General features: G+C 34.9%; 1 protein-coding gene across 3 annotated transcripts in view; it reads right to left on the reverse strand.

Moving 5' to 3' along the window:
• The window catches only part of LOC134687076 (uncharacterized), a 124,197-nt gene that overhangs the window by 89,461 nt on the left and 15,925 nt on the right, over positions 1 to 18,811 (reverse strand). For all 3 annotated transcript variants that reach the window (XM_063547050.1, XM_063547049.1, XM_063547048.1), the window contains exon 3: positions 13,256 to 13,427. In XM_063547050.1, coding sequence (XP_063403120.1) covers positions 13,256 to 13,427 — 172 coding nt within the window. The remainder of the gene's footprint in view (positions 1 to 13,255; positions 13,428 to 18,811) is intronic.

Raw genomic sequence — 18,811 nt, forward strand, 5'->3', positions numbered from 1 at the left:
TAAATATACTTTTTCACTCTTTTGGTCTTTTGGAAAATGTTGTTTGTGCTGTTTTTAGACCCTTCTACAACGAAATTTGTTTGACATGCACACGTATAAAAACTGCGGTTTTTATCCAACGCAGTCATAGGTTTGAACGTAGTTTTCAATTTAGACTCGTTTATATTTTTTGTTTGGGCATGTATCATATTTTCCCTCCGGTTTATATGATCCGTTCATCCTATATATTGACTCTTAAAATTCAAGAGTTAATCTGAAAATGAGGGTACTTTCTCTAAAAATGAGGGTACTTTTTATATGGCCTTCCAAATACCGTTTCGATCCCTAACATCACTGAAGAGACATTTATTGTCGAAATCCGGATATGGTGTACTAAAGAAATATTGACACCGAATGTTTGTGGCACAATATCCTGTCCACAAGTTAACAATTTTTTTTTTCTGTGACGTATTAAATTTATATTAGGATCCATTTTGTTACATCTTGTGATCAATTTTATTTGGCAATCGTCAATGGCAGTCAGCAGGGTTAAAGAACATGAGTTGTTCGACCTGTTAGTCAAATGCGTTTTGTTTAAATATACTTTTTTCACTCTTTTGGTCTTTTGGAAAATGTTGTTTGTGCTGTTTTTAGACCCTTCTACAACGAAATTTGTTTGACATGCACACGTATAAAAACTGCGGTTTTTATCCAACGCAGTCATAGGTTTGAACGTAGTTTTCAATTTAGACTCGTTTATATTTTTTGTTTGGGCATGTTTCATATTTTCCCTCCGGTTTATATGATCCGTTCATCCTATATATTGACTCTTAAAATTCAAGAGTTAATCTGAAAATGAGGGTACTTTCTCTAAAAATGAGGGTATTTTTTATATGGCCTTCCAAATACCGTTTCGATCCCTAACATCACTGAAGAGACATTTATTGTCGAAATCCGGATATGGTGTACTAAAGAAATATTGACACCGAATGTTTGTGGCACAATATCCTGTCCACAAGTTAACAATTTTTTTTTCTGTGACGTATTAAATTTATATTAGGATCCATTTTGTTACATCTTGTGATCAATTTTATTTGGCAATCGTCAATGGCAGTCAGCAGGGTTAAAGGACATCAGTTGTTCGACCTGTTAGTCAAATGCGTTTTGTTTAAATATACTTTTTCACTCTTTTGGTCTTTTAGAAAATGTTGTTAGTGCTGTTTTTAGACCCTTCTACAACGAAATTTGTTTGACATGCACACGTATAAAAACTGCGGTTTTTATCCGACGCAGTCATAGGTTTGAACGTAGTTTTCAATTTAGACTCGTATATATATATATATATATATATAAAACGTCTGAATGATAGTCAACGATTTTTCCCACGAGGGCGCTGGATCGTTACAAGTAACGATACATGTACACAATAAAATAAATTATATAAACGCCTAAAAAGTGTACATAACAACACCAATAACATAAAAAAGAACTATAAATGTAATTATTTATAAATATTTCGGATAACAAATATCCTTCTTCGATATATATGATTGTGATGTTGAATGAATCAATTATCAGTCTACTTAGATTAAGCTGTTACAATCTTGAAATTTATACAATAAAAAAAGTCAAACCGAACATCAGGTAAGACGCTTGCACAATTCTAAAAATTTGTTAAACACGACATAGGTTATTTGACTAATAACATCAGAGAGTTCAAATATATGCTTTAAATTAAAATAATTATGTTCGATATGAACTAGCACAATTCTAAAGCTTTAACGATGTCGACAATTATGATGTTACAAGAAAGATTGCGTCAATAAGAATTCCAAATAAACAGCACTGAACGGTCTAAATTTGTAAATATTTCAGATTTGACAACGGTAGTGTAGTTACATTATAGTTTGCGATGTTTAAAACAAACGGCCAATAAAATATAATAATAAATTTTGACTAATGTAAACTAGTTGAACGTGGCTTGGTACTCAAAAAATTAAGCAATTTAAATTGTTATATTCAACAGATTTATTTAAAAGATGAGTAAGGTAAAGAAATAGAAACAGAGACTGTAATAATAAGTAATATAACCCAGATGTGAAGCACTGCATGGTGTCGAACTACATCTTTTCATTTATCCCATTTGGTGCCAAAGTTGTTAATTATCTTATCCAAAATCTTTCCCGAGTAAGTCTATCCTCCCTAGACCAAGCAGAGTTGTGGTCAATGATAGTAATGGTCAGTCGATTGAAATCTGCTTTAGTGTGGCCAGGGGATCTCAAATGTCGACTAAGAGGGAGGTCTGGCTTGCATTTGTAATCGCTACGATGACCGTTCATTCGTTTGTTAAACGGCTGTTCTGACTCGCCAACATACTGTTTACCACATTTACACTGTAGGAGATACACAACATTTGTAGCCTTGCAATTAACATTGTATCGGGAAAGATCTTTGATAGTTTAGGATGTTTTCGATATCTTTCCAACTTTCGCGGATAAGGTGAGATAAGTTGTCAAATTTTGGATGGTAAGTCAACACAAAAGGCACCCTCCTGTTGACCTTTTTGACTTTATATTGTAAAATTTCTTCTCGGCTGATGTTGCTAACACGAGAAAAACCTTTATCAATGTCTTTTCTTTTGTAGCCCTGAGGTTTTAGGTGACCGCGAAGTTCTTGTAGTCGTTTTTGGCAACATCGTTGGTGGAGCCAATCCTTTTTATTCGTATGGCCTGCCTGTAGGGAATGCTCTTGGTGCAATGTTTATGGTGACAACTTAAAGGAGACATATATTGATGTTTGTCTGTGGGCTTTCAATACAGATCTGTAAATATGTTTCCATCCCTCACTAAGGTTGTAGCGTCAAGAAATGTGATCTTAGAGTCAGAGATTTCATATGTGAATTTTATTGAGGGATGGACATCGTTGGCATGTTGAATAAACACATTTAGTTCTTGTTCAGTATTATCCCACTTCATGTCAATATCGTCAATAAATCGGAACCAAGAGAGGGGTTGATAAAGAAAAGAATTGAGAATTCTCTGTTCTAATTTCCCCATAAAAATATTGGCATAGGACGGGGCCATCTTTGTTCCCATTGCTGTTCCATTAACTTGGAGAAAGTGTTCACCATTGAATGTGAAGTTATTGCATTTTAATACCAAAGTTAGAAGCTGGATAAGACATTCAGTTGGTGGATGTAAGGTATTACGAGAGTTCCAGACTTCCCTACAGGCTTCAATACCATCGTCATGGGGGATGTTAGTATAGAGGGAGGTAACATCAAGCGAGACAATGATCGTTTCAGGTGGGAGAGGGTTCAAAGATTCCATTTTTTTAAGATAATGTGGTGTGTCTTGTATATATGATGGTAAATTTTCTACATGTGGTCTGAGATGAAAGTCAATAAATTCTGATATTTTCTCTGTATGGTGGTCATTGGCGGAAACAATTGGTCTACCTGGATTATTGACTTTAGGTAGCAATAAACAGTTAGGAAAAAATATTAAAATTTGCCCTTATAAATTTTACCATCCCCTTTTCATTGCTTTCTTGCAATATCAAGCTTACTGTCTGTGTCAGATATGGGCATCTGTATGTAATCAGAATCTTCCATAAATTTTATATCCAGTATTTAAAATGGTAAAATATAATTTCTTTTGGGTGTATCCATGGCAACAATCTGCATTTATTTGTTATAAAATATTGCAAAAAGGGGGGAAAAGATGTCACATATTTCCCCAAAATTTGGCTAAAAGTAGAATTTCAATCGCTTGAAGTAATACCTTTTCTGAAACTGTGTACATATATCATTCAGCAAATCCAATGAAAATCATATGTCTTTCGTCTCATTTTTTGGTAAAATTGCGTCAAAAACTTCGTGTAGAAAAAATGTGTTTGTAAACATTACATTAATTTCTGGACCGATGGCCGGTCTAGCTATGAAAATACGGATTGTAAAACAGAAAACAGGCCATAAAACATGTCCAAAATAATTTTGATGCTCTTATAAACCATCTTTGAAGGCTAAATTAGCACTCAGCTGTCTAAAAATGAATTTTATTACTCAATAACTTTCCTATTTGAAAAATCCACAGGGGCCAAAATGCGAAACTAAACTCCTAACTGTGTATTGCTACCTTAATAGTAAATATGTTTTTCAAATTCTCCCTTTTAACTTATTTTCTGTGTTCTGCTAGCTAAATCGAGCAAAATGGCCTTTTATTTTTGAAAATTGGTTGAGTAATGAATATTTTATGAAGGTTAGCAGTTGACACTGAAACGTGACAAAAACTGATTTTAAAGAAAGGTGCCAAGTCAAAGTGTAATATCTTGCCTCTATGGTCGTCATCTGAGTCGAGATCACTTGTGTCACTATCAGTGGAACTTTCTGTGGTGTCTTTAGAAAAATATTCCTTGATTCTGAGGGAAATTGCTAACTTGTCTAGGTCATCTTCCAAAAGTTTACAATCTATTTTGCCCGGCGTGGGACAAAAATTAAGACCTTTTGACAGTACCTTAGTCTCGGTTTCCGACAAAGCTACTGAAGACAAATTGACTACAGTGTTTGTAGAGTTCATGCAACCTTGTTATTTTCTCCTGAATCGGCGATTCCGGGATTTTTTTTCTCCGGTTATGATGGTACGATTGAGAGTTAAGGTAGCACTCCACAGTTAGAAAATAAAATTAAAAATGAGCCACAAAATGTTTTATCATCTCCTATTCCTGGATTTCTAATACATTAACCTAACTGTTTGTGTTGTACATGTGCATATGTATGTAATCAGTATATGCCATAGGTTTGATTTTCAAAACTTAAAAGAGTGAAAATTAATTCCTTTTATGTGTATCCATGGCAACATTCTGCATTTATTTACCATAAAATATTGCAAAAAGGGGGGTGGACATGTCACAACCCCCCAAAATTTGGATCAAACTAGAATTTCAATGCCTTTGAGTGATACCTTTTTAGAAACTGTTTTCATAAATCTTTCTAATGATCAAATAAAAAATGGGTGTCTTTCGCTTCACTTTTTCGTAAAATCCAATCACAAAGTTCGTGCGATAAAAAGTTGGAAAAAAACATTACAATAATTGCCGGACCAATGTATGGTAGGGACATGCAAATACGGACTGTCATACAGAAAACAGCCTATATTACATACATAACATAATATTGATGTTCATATAAACCCAATACAAAGGCTATTTTAATACTCAGCTATCCAAAAATGAATTGTAATGCACACTAGCTCTCATATTTGAAAAATCCACAGGGGCCAAAATGCGAAACTACACACCTAACTGTGGAGTGCTCCCTTAAGGTGAAATTTTTCCCCTCCTGCCTTAATTTTTATTATATTTTCTATGTTCAAGTAGCTGTTACGATGAAAATGGTACCTTAGTTTTTAAAATTGGTTCAGTAATAAAGATTTTATGAAGGTTAGCAGTTGATGTTGAAACGCGACAAAAAGTGATTTAAAAATAAATGCTGGATCATAGTGAAAAACTTTAAGTCTGTCTCATTTTTGGGGTAAATTTCTAAAACTTTTCCCATTACCTTATTTAAAATCATAAAATTACATTAAAAGAGGACAAATTGTACAATTTTAGGTATTTGAAAGCACTTATAGGTCAATTTTGCTGTAAATAGCATACCTAACCTTGGTTTAGAAGCTCTTAAGCAGGGTATACATTTCTAGCAGTACTGGCATCATTAAATTTAATTAATACCAAATTATAATATAAAATCCTGCTAAAAATGTTTATTTGACTTATTCACGTTCAAAAATATAAAGCGATACATTCTGAGGATATCATATAAAGCGCAATCTTAGGTTACATTGGCGAAGGTAATGGAGTACAAATTTAAGACAGCAACATGTCTAAGTGTCAAAATGTGTATATTTGGTTGCTAAGGACAGTAAACAATAAAATAAACATAAATCGCATTCCTAGCAGATTTTTTACCTTCAGAACTAAAACAGGAACATAAAAGACTAAAGATTTGTTGTAAATTTTATCTTAAAAAGTGCATTTCTGTGCTTTCTGATGTGCCATAAGGTAGCACTCCACAGTTAGAAAATAAAATTAAAAATGAGCCACAAAATGTTTTATCATCTCCTATTCCTGGATTTACGTGCATATGTATGTAATCAGTATATTCCATAGATTTGATTTTCAAAACTTAAAAGAGTGAAAATTAATTCCTTTTATGTGTATCCATGGCAACATTCTGCATTTATTTACCATAAAATATTGCAAAAAGGGGGGTGGACATGTCACATATCCCCCCAAAATTTGGATCAAACTAGAATTTCAATGCCTTTGAGTGATACCTTTTTAGAAACTGTTTTCATAAATCTTCCTAATGATCAAATAGAAAATGGGTGTCTTTCGCCTCACTTTTTCGTAAAATCCAATCACAAAGTTCGTGCGATAAAAAGTTGGAAAAAAAACATTACAATAATTGCCGGACCAATGTATGGTAGGGACATGCAAATACGGACTGTCATACAGAAAACAGCCTATATTACATACATTACATAATCTTGATGTTCATATAAACCCAATACAAAGGCTATTTTAATACTCAGCTATCCAAAAATGAATTTTATTGCACACTAGCTCTCATATTTGAAAAATCCACAGGGGCCAAAATGCGAAACTACACACCTAACTGTAGAGTGCTACCTAAGGTGGTCGGCTTTCTCACAACAGTGTCTAAAAGTACGCCGTCTCGTTTAAATTTATTAACTTGTTTTTTGTGTAATTTCCGGGATTCAATGCGCAAGATGTCATGGAGGCGCTCGTTGATGGTGAGCAATTCAGGACCGAAAAGTTCTTGGCATGATTTATTGTAAAGATGGTTATAACTAGTTTGTAAATTTAAATGTTTATGAGACGCCTCAGCGTGTAATAGATCCATCAATTTCACGGAACTACTGTGGAGAATATTATTCCATGTATCCATAAATCTGATAGATTTTTCACCGGTGGTAAGGGGTGAAGCTTTCAAAATCAGCCCAATCGGAACAATACCCTGAGATAGATAAGTTTTTAAATTTGATACATGATGTTATCAGGTTTGTGGTGATCTCTTTGTTGAATTGAGGGGTGGGGTCAGAGTCTAATTTCTTATAAAATCTCTCATCAGAGAGTTGACGTTCTGCCTCTTGAATGAAGTCACATCTGTCCATGACGACAACAGCGCTACCTTTATCTGTTGGTTTTAAGGCAGATCTCAATCGACTGACCATTACTATCATTGACCACAACTCTGCTTGGTCTAGTGAGGATAGACTTACTCGGGAAATATTTTGGATAAGAAAATTAACAACTTTGGCACCAAATGGGATAAATGAAAAGATGTAGTTCGACACCATGTAGTGCTTCACATCTGGGTTATATTACATATTATTACAGTCTCTGTTTTAATTTCTTTACCTTACTCATCTCTAAAATAAATCTGTTGAATATAACAATTTAAATTGCTTAATTTTTTTAGGGATGTATAAGTACCAAGCCACGTTCAACTAGTTTACTTTAGTCAAAATTTATTATTATATTTTAACGGCTGTTTGTTTTAAACATCGCAAACTATAATGTAACTACACTACCGTTGTCAAATCTGAAATATTTACAAATTTAGACCATTCAGTGCTGTTCATTTGGAATTCTTATTGACGCAATCTTTCTTGTAACATCATAATTGTCGACACCGTTAAAGCTTTAGAATTGTGCTAGTTCATATCGCACATACTTATTTTTATTTAAAGCATATATTTGAACTCTCTGATGTAATAAGTCATATAACCTATGTCGTGTTTAACAAGTTTTTAGAATTGTGCAAGCGTCTCACCTGATGTTCGGTTTGACTTTTTTTTATTGTATAAATTTCAAGATTGTAACAGCTTAATCTAAGTAGACTGATAATGGATTCATTCAACATCACAATCATATATACCGATGAAGGATATCTGTTATCCGAAATATTTATAAATAATTACATTTATAGTTCCTTTTTATGTTATTGGTATTGTTTTGTACACTTTTTAGGCGTTTATATATATATAAATTTACAGATCTAACATTGTTGGGTTGATGTTTAGACGAGTTGTATATACATAATGTATTGAGATAAATTATATGGCCTTCCAAATACGGTTTCGATCCCTAACATCACCGAAGAGACATTCATTGTCGAAATCCGGATATGGTGTACTAAAGAAATATTGACACCGAATGTTTGTGGCACAACATCCTGTCCACAAGTTAACAATTTTTTTTTTCTGTGACGTATTAAATTTATATAATTTTATTGTATAAATTTGCACCTCATGTTTGTGGTATAACATCTTTGCTGCAAGTTTATTGTTTTTCTGTTAAGTATGAAATTCATATTGAGATCCATTTTCTTACATCTTGTGATCAATTTATTTGGCAATCGCCAATGAGCGAAAGGAAATTTATAGATCTTACATTGTTGTGTAGATGTTTAGACGAGTTGTATATATATATAAAAGTACGTCCGAGTCAGTGACAACTCTACAATAGATTTATCCATCGGATCACCAGCAATGATGGTGATACATGACTGTGTACAATATGTATATACAACTCGTCTAAACATCAACCCAACAATGTTAGCTCTGTAAATTTGCTTTCGCAAATTTTTTGTTCTTCCCTCGCCGGGATTCGAACCCATGCTACTGAGATATCGTGACACCAAATCATCAAAGCGGGACGGCTACAGTGCAGGCGATTTGGTGTCACGATATCTCAGTAGCATGGGTTCGAAACCCGACGAGGGAAGAACAAAAAATTTGCGAAAGCAAATTTACAGATCAAACATTGTTGGGTTGATGTTTAGACGAGTTGTATATATATATATATATTTATACATACCTTCAAATTAACGGGACAGCGATGGGGACGAAAATGGCACCGTCTTACGCCAATATTTTCATGGGCAAATTAGAAAAACAAATTATTGCAACATCTTTATCCAAACCTTTGTCTTGGTTCCGTTTCATTGATGATGTTGACATGAAATGGATTGAATCTCAACAAAAACTGGATGATTTCATCAGACATGCAAACAACGCCCACCATTCAATTAAATTTACGTATGAAATTTCCGACTCTAAGATATCTTTCTTAGACACAACCACATCTATAAAGGACGGTGTCATATCAACAGACCTTTACTGTAAACCCACAGATAAACATCAATACCTTTCTCCCCAAAGCTGTCACCCCAAACACTGTACAAAAAGTATCCCGTACAGTCAAGCTCTCAGAGTCAAGCGGATTGCTCCTCTGAGGAGGCTGTCACGAAACGGTTACAGGAACTTCGCGGATTTTTGACAAAACGAGGTTATAAGAAATTGGACATAGATAAGGGGTTTGCACGCGCTAACAATAACAGCCGCATCCTCTTACAGTACAAACGGAAGAGGCGCAGCAAAATAGTCCCGTTTGTTCTTACATACAATCCAGCCTTTAATAACCTTTCATGTTTGATCCGTGCCAATTGGCAAACTATTGCCAAACACCCTAAATTATCCAAGATCTTTCCCAATCCTCCTGTCTTAGCTTTTCGGAGACCAGCAAGTCTGAAAGACTTATTTGTTAGAGCTGACGTCTCCTCAAATAAAAGCTGTTCAATTGCAGGATGGTGCAAGTCATGTGGTAACAGACGTTGCCTGACTTGTCAACAAATACTGAATACTCAAACATTCACTTGCCACTCGACTGGGTCTGTGTACACTATATATTGCAATGTAACTTGCAAAACCCAGAATGTTGTATACCTCCTTCAATGTCGTTGTGGCATGCAGTATGTTGGCGAGACAGAGCAGTCATTTAACAAACGCATGAATGGTCATCGAAGTGACTACACTTGCAAGCCCGACCTACCCGTAAGTCGTCATTTGAGATCACCTGGACACACACAAGCTGATCTCAAAAACCTTACCATCACGATCATAGACCACAACGAGGGTTGGTCGAAGGTCGACAGAGTCGCTCGGGAAAGATTTTGGATAAGAAAGTTACGGATAGTCTCCCCAGAGGGTATAAATGAAAAAACATAGAACGAGTCCCTCATTTTCCTGTGACTACCTTTTTCAAACAACGCCGGATTTAGTACTGGCTTTACAGTTGGAAATTATTTTTAAAATAACAGTTTAAATTACAGGTTTTCATTGATTCGGGATGATGTATAAGTACGTTGCCACGTTCAATTATTTTACCTCATTATACAAAACTTATTTTTTCAATCATTATTAGACTGATATTCGTTTGGGAGGCTTAAATATGTAGTTTCTGTTGTAATTGCCCTACCGTTGTCTAATTTATACCATCCTGGATCGGTTAGGACATTTTTGATTTTTTTGTTTGAGGACTGCCCTCAATGCAGTTATAACATCTCAACTGACACAACCTTTGGAAATCTAGAGTTGTGCCATTTCACATCGTAAATAACTATTTTTATTTTTGGCATATTTCTGTAGTCTTTGCGGTGTGTTTGGAAATTTTAAAATTGTTCCAGCGTTCGCTTAAATTGTATAAATCAAGATTTTGATAAGAGTCTCAATTTGTATTGAAATGATTCATTTGTCATTGTGCAATTACCGAAGAAGGATATCTGTTATCCGAAATATCTAATATTTGTATATTTTATAGTTATTTAATGGTGATGTTGTACCCTTTTTGACTTGTTATATATTATATTTTGTAGTGTACAGAATCATATTACATGATCCATCGCCCTGTAAGATTGATCGTTGACTATTTATTCAGTCATTTATATATATATAACTCGTCTATATATATATATATTTATATGCAACTCGTCTAATATAATCAAGTCTAAACCGAAAACAACGTTCAAACCTATGATTGCGTTGGATACAAACCGCAATTTTTATACGTGTGCATGTAAAACACATTTCGTTGTAGAAAGGTCTAAATACAGCCCAAACAACATTTCCCAAAAGACCAAAAAAGTGAAAAAGTATATTTTTACAAAACGCATTTGACTAACAGGTCGAACACCTGATGTTCTTAAACTCTGCTGACTGCCATTGGCGATTTCCAAATAAATTGATCACAAGATATAACAAAATGGATTTTAATATGAATTTTATACTAAACAGAAAAACAATAAACTTGCAGCAAAGATGTTATACCACCAACATGAGGTGCAAAAAAACATTGTGTACACCAGATCCGGATTTCGACAATAAATGTCTCTGCAGTAATGTTAGGGATCGAAACCGTAATTGGAAGGGCATATAATTTATCTCAATGTAGGAAAGAATCTTGAGTTCAAAGAGTCAAAGTAGGATGAACGGATCATATAAGTTTCATGCAATTTGGATAAGTCGTTATCAAGTTACGGTGCGACATGTTTACGCCGGACAGACGGACAGACGGACGGACAGACAGACAGACAGACGGACGGACGGACGGACACCGGACATTTCTATACCATAATACGTCCCGTCAAAATTTTGACGGGCGTATAAAAATATAAACAAGTCTAAATTGAAAACTACGTTCAAACCTATGATTGCGTTGGATAAAAACCGCAATTTTTATACGTGTGCATGTAAAACAAATTTCGTTGTAGAGGGGTCTAAACCCTGCTGACTGCCATCGACGGTTGCCAAATAAATTGATCACAAAGATGTAACAAAAGGGATCTTTATATTAATTAAATACCAAACAGCAAAACAATAAACTTGCGACAAAGATGGTAAACCACAAACATGAGGTGTATAATCTGTTGTGTAGTTGTCACTGACTCAGACGTACTTATAAATACATAATAATAATTATTTTCTGTGACTGTATCTTGCATTAATTTGTAGGATCCTTTACTATAGATAATTGAGCTGATCTGTAACAATAACATCTCCATGCCTTATATATCATGTACTGTAGTACGACGCTAGATTAAAACTGACGAGGAAAGGTAACACACGGCCACCGAAGCTTTATTTTTGTGAATCCCAGGTGGTCGTGTGGTCTAGCTGGACGGCTACAGTGCAGGCGATTTGGTGTCACGATATCTCAGTAGCATGGGTTCGAATCCCGGCGAGGGAAGAACAAAAAATTTGCGAAAGCAAATTTACAGATCTAACATTGTTGGGTTGATGTTTAGACGAGTTGTATATATATATATATAGTTTACGTAGAGTTGTCACTGGTTCAGACGTACTTATAGTATAAATATCTTGTGACTGTATCCTACATTAATTTGTAAGATCCTTTATGATAGATAATTCAGCTGATCTGTAGTATTCCATCTTCATGCCTTATACATCATGTACTGGGTTACGACGCTAGATAAAAACTGACGAGGAAAGGTAACACCCAGCCACCGAAAGCTTGATTGTTTATCGAGCCTAGGTGGTCGAGTGGTATAGCGCGACGGACACAGTGCACGGCAATTTGGTGCCACGATATCCCAGTAGCATGAGTTCGAATCCCGGCCAGGGAAGAACAAAAAATCTGCCTCCGCAAATTTGCAGATCTAACATTGTTGGGCTGTTATTTAGACGTTGGACCCTGCTATTCGAAATATCGTCATCGGCAGTGTCCCAAAGTGAAGTAGCAAGAAATGAAAATGTTAACCAGAGCATAATTTCGCATCTTTGGAACAGATTCTAGCAGAATGGCTGTACTAAAGACCGCCCGAGAAGTGGACGACCTCGCTTAACGACTCCTGGACAAGATCTTGTTTTTTTTTGTTTTTTTTCTACCCTTATTGTTAATTTCCAGATGTATGAATATCAATATATGAAGCAGATTTAAAGCTTTCTGTTGTATCCTTCATTATAAGTTTGATAGGTTAGATCCGTTGAATCCTTTAATATGATTGTCCTTGCCATGAACTTTGTCAATAGACCGAACTGATCATTTTTGTTTTTTATATTTCATTTATTCCTTTTAAAATAAACCTTTCCTTTCATATATATATGTACATCGTTAAAATTTGTTATTGAAGCTAAAAAAGTATGATAAGGGTAAGGGTATTTAATGTGTTCTCAATATTGATCAAGACGGCAGGAATAAAACTACATGTACTGATTTTGTGTCATGGATGTATATCCCATATCCTTTATTTTTCTGTAACAAAAAAATCTAGATAATCTGCTACATTTGGCAGAAGTACAGAGGATATATGTTTTTAGAAAACTTTTGAAAAAATAACTGAATTTCCCTTTTATGAAAAACAAGATTTTGTTAATATGACCCAATTACTTACTGTTCAATCAGGGTTTTCATCGTATTGTTCTCTTCGGCCGTTTTCGGCATAATGACGTCAGCATTCTGATCATTACAATATTTTTTTGCATCCCAATAAGATAAAGTCTGGTGATACATTTTATAACATTTCAATCCAAGAGAATTCCAACCAGCAGGACAGGTCAGAGTACCTAGAAAAATAGGAACATATCAGTTAATGCAGTGTTATTATTATATTGTTTTATTTTCCTATATTTGTTATTAACTTTTTACAAAATTGTAACATCTACATATAAAGTTAGACAAAAAGAATAAAACAACATATTGGTATCCCTAAATGGATTTGCAAATAAGACCCTCCTTCCACATGATTCCCATAGAATGAATGATGAAAATTGTTGCGGAGTTAAGGTTGCACTTTGTAAATACAGCTGTTTCTCAAACCACGCCTCTTTTGGGGAGATATATAATATTCATAGATAATTTGATTTGTTGACATACTGGTTCCCAGATATGATCTCTATGTTTCATCTCATAGAGACATAACTTGGGACTGTTACCAGTATAAAACATACTATTGCGGTAGAAAATGAATTTTGAAGCAGGCAAAAAGTAAAGGTTGGGGTAGTTCAAAGTTTTAGCATAAGTTTAAACTCGAACAAGTTCGGGGCATATACATGTTTAAAATATGCCGCACAGCCCTATAGTTTGACCTTTGAATAAAATAGTTGTGCATATCAACTTTCTATTCTAGATATCATTTTTCACGAAACTTCATAGTAAAAGTGGTACAGTTTTAGTCGCAAAGGGAGTTCCCATGGTAAATTGCAATGTCTATATTTACAGAAATGCAACCTTAAACTTATACTTGTATTTGCATTTGCGTATAAGATATAATGAAACACATGTCCGTATTGATGACATTGCTGTATATATAATACTCTATGAGCACACTGTTACAATTTCGTGCAAATAAGGTTTGAAAACCCAGGTTTGAAGATTTAATTTATCACAAAGTTAAAACGCCGACATGCCAACGTTGGAGAAGTGGACGACCTCGCTTAACGACTCCTGGACAAGATCGCTACATCTGGTTTTTTTTTATCTACGGAATCGAACCGCTGCAGTTGGGATACCAGGATTGAGACGAATTATCTCACAATCAGTCCACAATCGACTGCGACAACATTGCGTTAAAGGGAAAACGGTACTATTTATTCTGCCATAGGCGACAATACTAACATTTTCTAATTTTAACACTTTTTATAATAAAAACCTGGATAAAACAGTTATGTGAGGTGTTAGTACTTTATTACTCTATTTTAAAAATTGAAGCCAAATAGTATCATGACCAATTTCCAACGGAGCTTGTTTATGTTATCCATGCCCACTGTCATTTTTCAGCAAATTTATAAAATTTTGAAAGCCTTTTCGAATAATCATGATAATTCTCTAGAAAATATTTCAATAGGTTTTAAAATTTATATTGTAAATATAAACACTGCAGTTATTCATAGATAAATAAAAAAATATATTGTACCCTTACATCTAATCACAGCGCTCCTAAGTTGACTTCCTTCACCTGTCTTGAGTACACAAAAGGCCAACCTAATGCTAGGAAAATGTAATAGTACCGTTTTCCCTATACCCAGGAGGCCGTATTTTGGACCCATTTGAGGCCGTTACACAGACGGAATAGAATCTGGTTCAATAATGGGTTCCGTTTTATGATTTAGAAACGTGATTGAAGAACTTTTTACTTCCTCATGAGTCCAAGACGTGGACTACTTCGATGGAGGAAGTGTAATGATGTGGGCGGCTATCTCGAATGAATGTCAAACGGAATTGGTACATGTTCCCGGTAATTTAACGGCTAACAGGTACAGAGACGAAATTCTCCAACCTCACCATATGCATGTTATTCACCGGCAAACGTAGTTATTCCAACGGGACAATGCTAGGCCTCACACAGCGCGTTAAGCAAAAAGTAAAACAACAAAAATACCGATCTTCTAGGAAAAAAAGCAAAATTAAAAACTCAAACACACCAAACGAATGGAAAACAACTCTCATATTCCTGACTTGGTACAGGCATTTTCTTATGAAAAAAAATGGTGGATTAAACCTGGTTTTAAAGCTAGCTAACCCTCTCACTTGTATATGAGAGTTGCATAAAATTCCATTATATTAACTATAATGGAGAATAACATCTACTATCACCGGACATGAATCCTATTGAGCATCTACATTATAGATATGCCTCATTAATTATTGCTTTAAATGTTTTTAACCACTTTTTACCTAAAATATTTCTTCATCTGATTGAATGTTCTTGTTTGAATAAATGTATTTGTCTATTCTTAACAACAACAAAAATATAAATCGTACCAATCCTATCCTTTTATTAAAGTAACTAATCAACAAACGTTCCTATATAAATTAATCCAAATGAGTTTGTTTATTTCGTTTAAATATTGTTGTGTAATCCCACAATTAAGGACAAATTCATACTTTTTACAATGATTGTTTTGCGGGTGAAGGTTGGATTTCTGGTTTTCAAAACCTCCAGACAACTTTTTTTATTTTATTACTTTTATCACTCCAAATCATGCATATCATCGTCTTTCGTTTTTCACACATTTAATTTAAGTGAACCTAGGATTTTTGTCTGTTAACATCCCTATAAACAGACCTTGTGTTCCATCGTAATTAATTCTAGCCCAAGAATTAAGTTGTATATTGTTAATATTTCAAATGGCTTTTTAACTAAATTTTTGTTTTCTTCAACATGTTCAATAGATATATGAGGTACGAGTGCCAATGAGAAAAACTCTCAATCCAAGTCAATTATTTTTTTTAATGTAAACCATTATAGGTCAAAGTACGATCTTCAACGTAGAGCCTTGGCTCACTGTATTTGGCAAAACTTTTAGGAACTTTGGTTCTCAATGCTCTTCAACTTCGTACTTTATTTGGCTTTGTTAACTTTTTTGGATTCGAGCGTCACTGACGAGTCTTTTGTAGACGAAACGCGCGTCTGGCGTATATACTAAATTTAGTCCTGGTATCTATGATGAGTTAATTCACACCGAACAGCAAGCTATAAAGGGCCCCAAAAATTATAAGTGTAAAACCATTCAAACGGGATAACTAACGGTCTAATCTATATAAAAAACGAGAAACGAAAAACACTTATGAACCACATCAACAAACTACAACTACTGAACATCAGATTCCTGACTTAGGACAGGTGCAAACAATTGCAGCGGGTTAAACGTTTAAATGGTACCAAACCTTCCCCTAATCTGAAACAATAAATGACAAAGAATAGCAAAGGTGGGGAAAAAAACTGTCCCACTAATAAACATATATACATGTCTACTTCTAAAGATAAAACTAAGGGGGTATAGACAGGTTTTTCCAATTATCTGCCTTAGTTTGTGACGCGGCTCCTATGCGTCGTAGTAGTAGCGATCGCCATTACAACCCGGGGAAAAAACCCGTATACAAGATATACATCTATTTCCCCGACCACATATAATTAACGTAAACACACGAATGTGAAGCGTACTTGACCTCGGTAAAATTACATAATAAATAATAAAGTATGAGATAAGGAATGGACATTAAAATTATAAGTTCATTGCAGGCCATGTGTCGTGTCCTTAAAATATAACTCACGGTATTTGATACGTTACACCCGGGACATAATATATACTATTACTAATCCCAGGTTACACATCGATTATAATCATTTGGTCATTACTTTTGTATCCGCATGAATTGCGCTATATGCTATCAGTGTGTCGGGCCATATGTAGACTTAACTTCAGTCTTTGCAATTTAATTGTGCCGAAGAAGATTTGATCTTTCACATCCCATGTTATCATATAGGTGTTCGATTCCAATTTCTTTTGCAGAAAAATTACTTGACATAAAACTTCTAGTATGCATAGTATAACATCATGCTCCGGTCATTGCTTAAAATAAATAAATGTCATTAAACCACAAAAGACGCAAACGTATAAATTAAAAGCAATGATTAGTTGTGTTTTAAAAAAGCCATTTAGTGTTTTCCAACTCCTCCTCCCCACCAACCCAAAACAGAGGCCTTTATAAGTGCCAGATGTATATAATACAGTGAAATATTGTATTACAGTATAACATGCATAAGGGGTGTTTATCGGACCGTCGGGCTACTCAACTGTCGGAATTAAGGATTGTCGGATTATGGCTTCGCTTCCGTAGGTTGTAGTAAACTACTTGATTACCAAGACCTTTGAAAAATTCTTTCCAATGTGTAAAATTTTATAATTCATGCACAGAATGATCAACTGAGGAAAGTTCAAATCAAGTTTCAACAGAAAATACTGTTTACGTCGTATAAAGACAGCAAAGTGAATATATACATTGTACTTTAAGCACACATGCCTTCATATATATGGACCCAGGAATAAAATAGTTTACCAGCCTTACTTTCCGAAACATGAAAGCGCCGTCCCAAATAACCAAATATTTAACTAAGTCATGTAAGAGTTACAAACGGAAGAATATTGTCAAACCTATCTACAACGAACATAAGTATGGTTATGGACTGCAACAACCCATATGTCAACCTTCAGATTTTAACCAACTCCTTTAAATCGATTAGAGCTGTGTATTGCTTCAAATCATGCTGGGAACGCGGGTGTAATCAATGATATCGTCGCCATCATCGATGCTATGAAAAAGGGGGGTTTCATTAACAGTAAAAAGTATAAAGAGATGCATCGTAAACTCCTATAAATAAATGTTAATCATTGAGAAAGGATACAAACGTAAATATGTGGTTGATGGTAGGGGTCTGTTTGACACAATCGCTAATTGAGCTGTTGTCTTTTGATGAAAGTATTCCGGAATATCAAGTCAATGAATACGAACCTCAAAGTGGAGAATCCTTAAACACATCAGGTTCTGAAATAAGAATCAACATTGAAACCCAAGATTTGTTTGTTCATCCAGCTGACAGTTTTCTTTTGGTGTAAGAATGACTTCTGAAAAAACGACGACACAGCGTTTGCCGATGCATATCTGGTCTCCCTTGTCAACAATAGTATTATGTATCTCTTCAAAAGCATCGGTTATAAACTATCCATTCAGGAGATTGAATACCTCAATGATCCAGGTATAGCAACTACTATCTTGGAGTTGTTGACGTATTCCGACGACTTTGGTAAAGCGAAAGGTCTTAACCAATTGTGGTATAAAATACTACGGCTGACTCGGCGTCAGCCGTAGTATTTTATACCACAATTGGTTGAGACTGATGACACTGGTTTTGCAGCTAGACGTGGTTAGATCATCGCAAAAACCCATAACAACAGGAATGTTTTCATTCGTCATCCCTTTAAAACACATCTTAGGTTTGCAGGGAATTATGATAAGATTGTGTATGGATTCAAATACGAACTCACACTCGTGCGAGACTCTGATGCAAATACAGTGTAAAAAGCAGCAAGGGTAGATCCAGAAAAGATAGTATTACATAAACTATCCCCCCCCCCCCCCCCCCCCCGATGAATACAAGATGAAACTA

The sequence above is a fragment of the Mytilus trossulus genome, chromosome 10, assembly GCF_036588685.1.
Source record: "Mytilus trossulus isolate FHL-02 chromosome 10, PNRI_Mtr1.1.1.hap1, whole genome shotgun sequence".
Lineage (NCBI taxonomy): Eukaryota > Metazoa > Mollusca > Bivalvia > Mytilida > Mytilidae > Mytilus > Mytilus trossulus.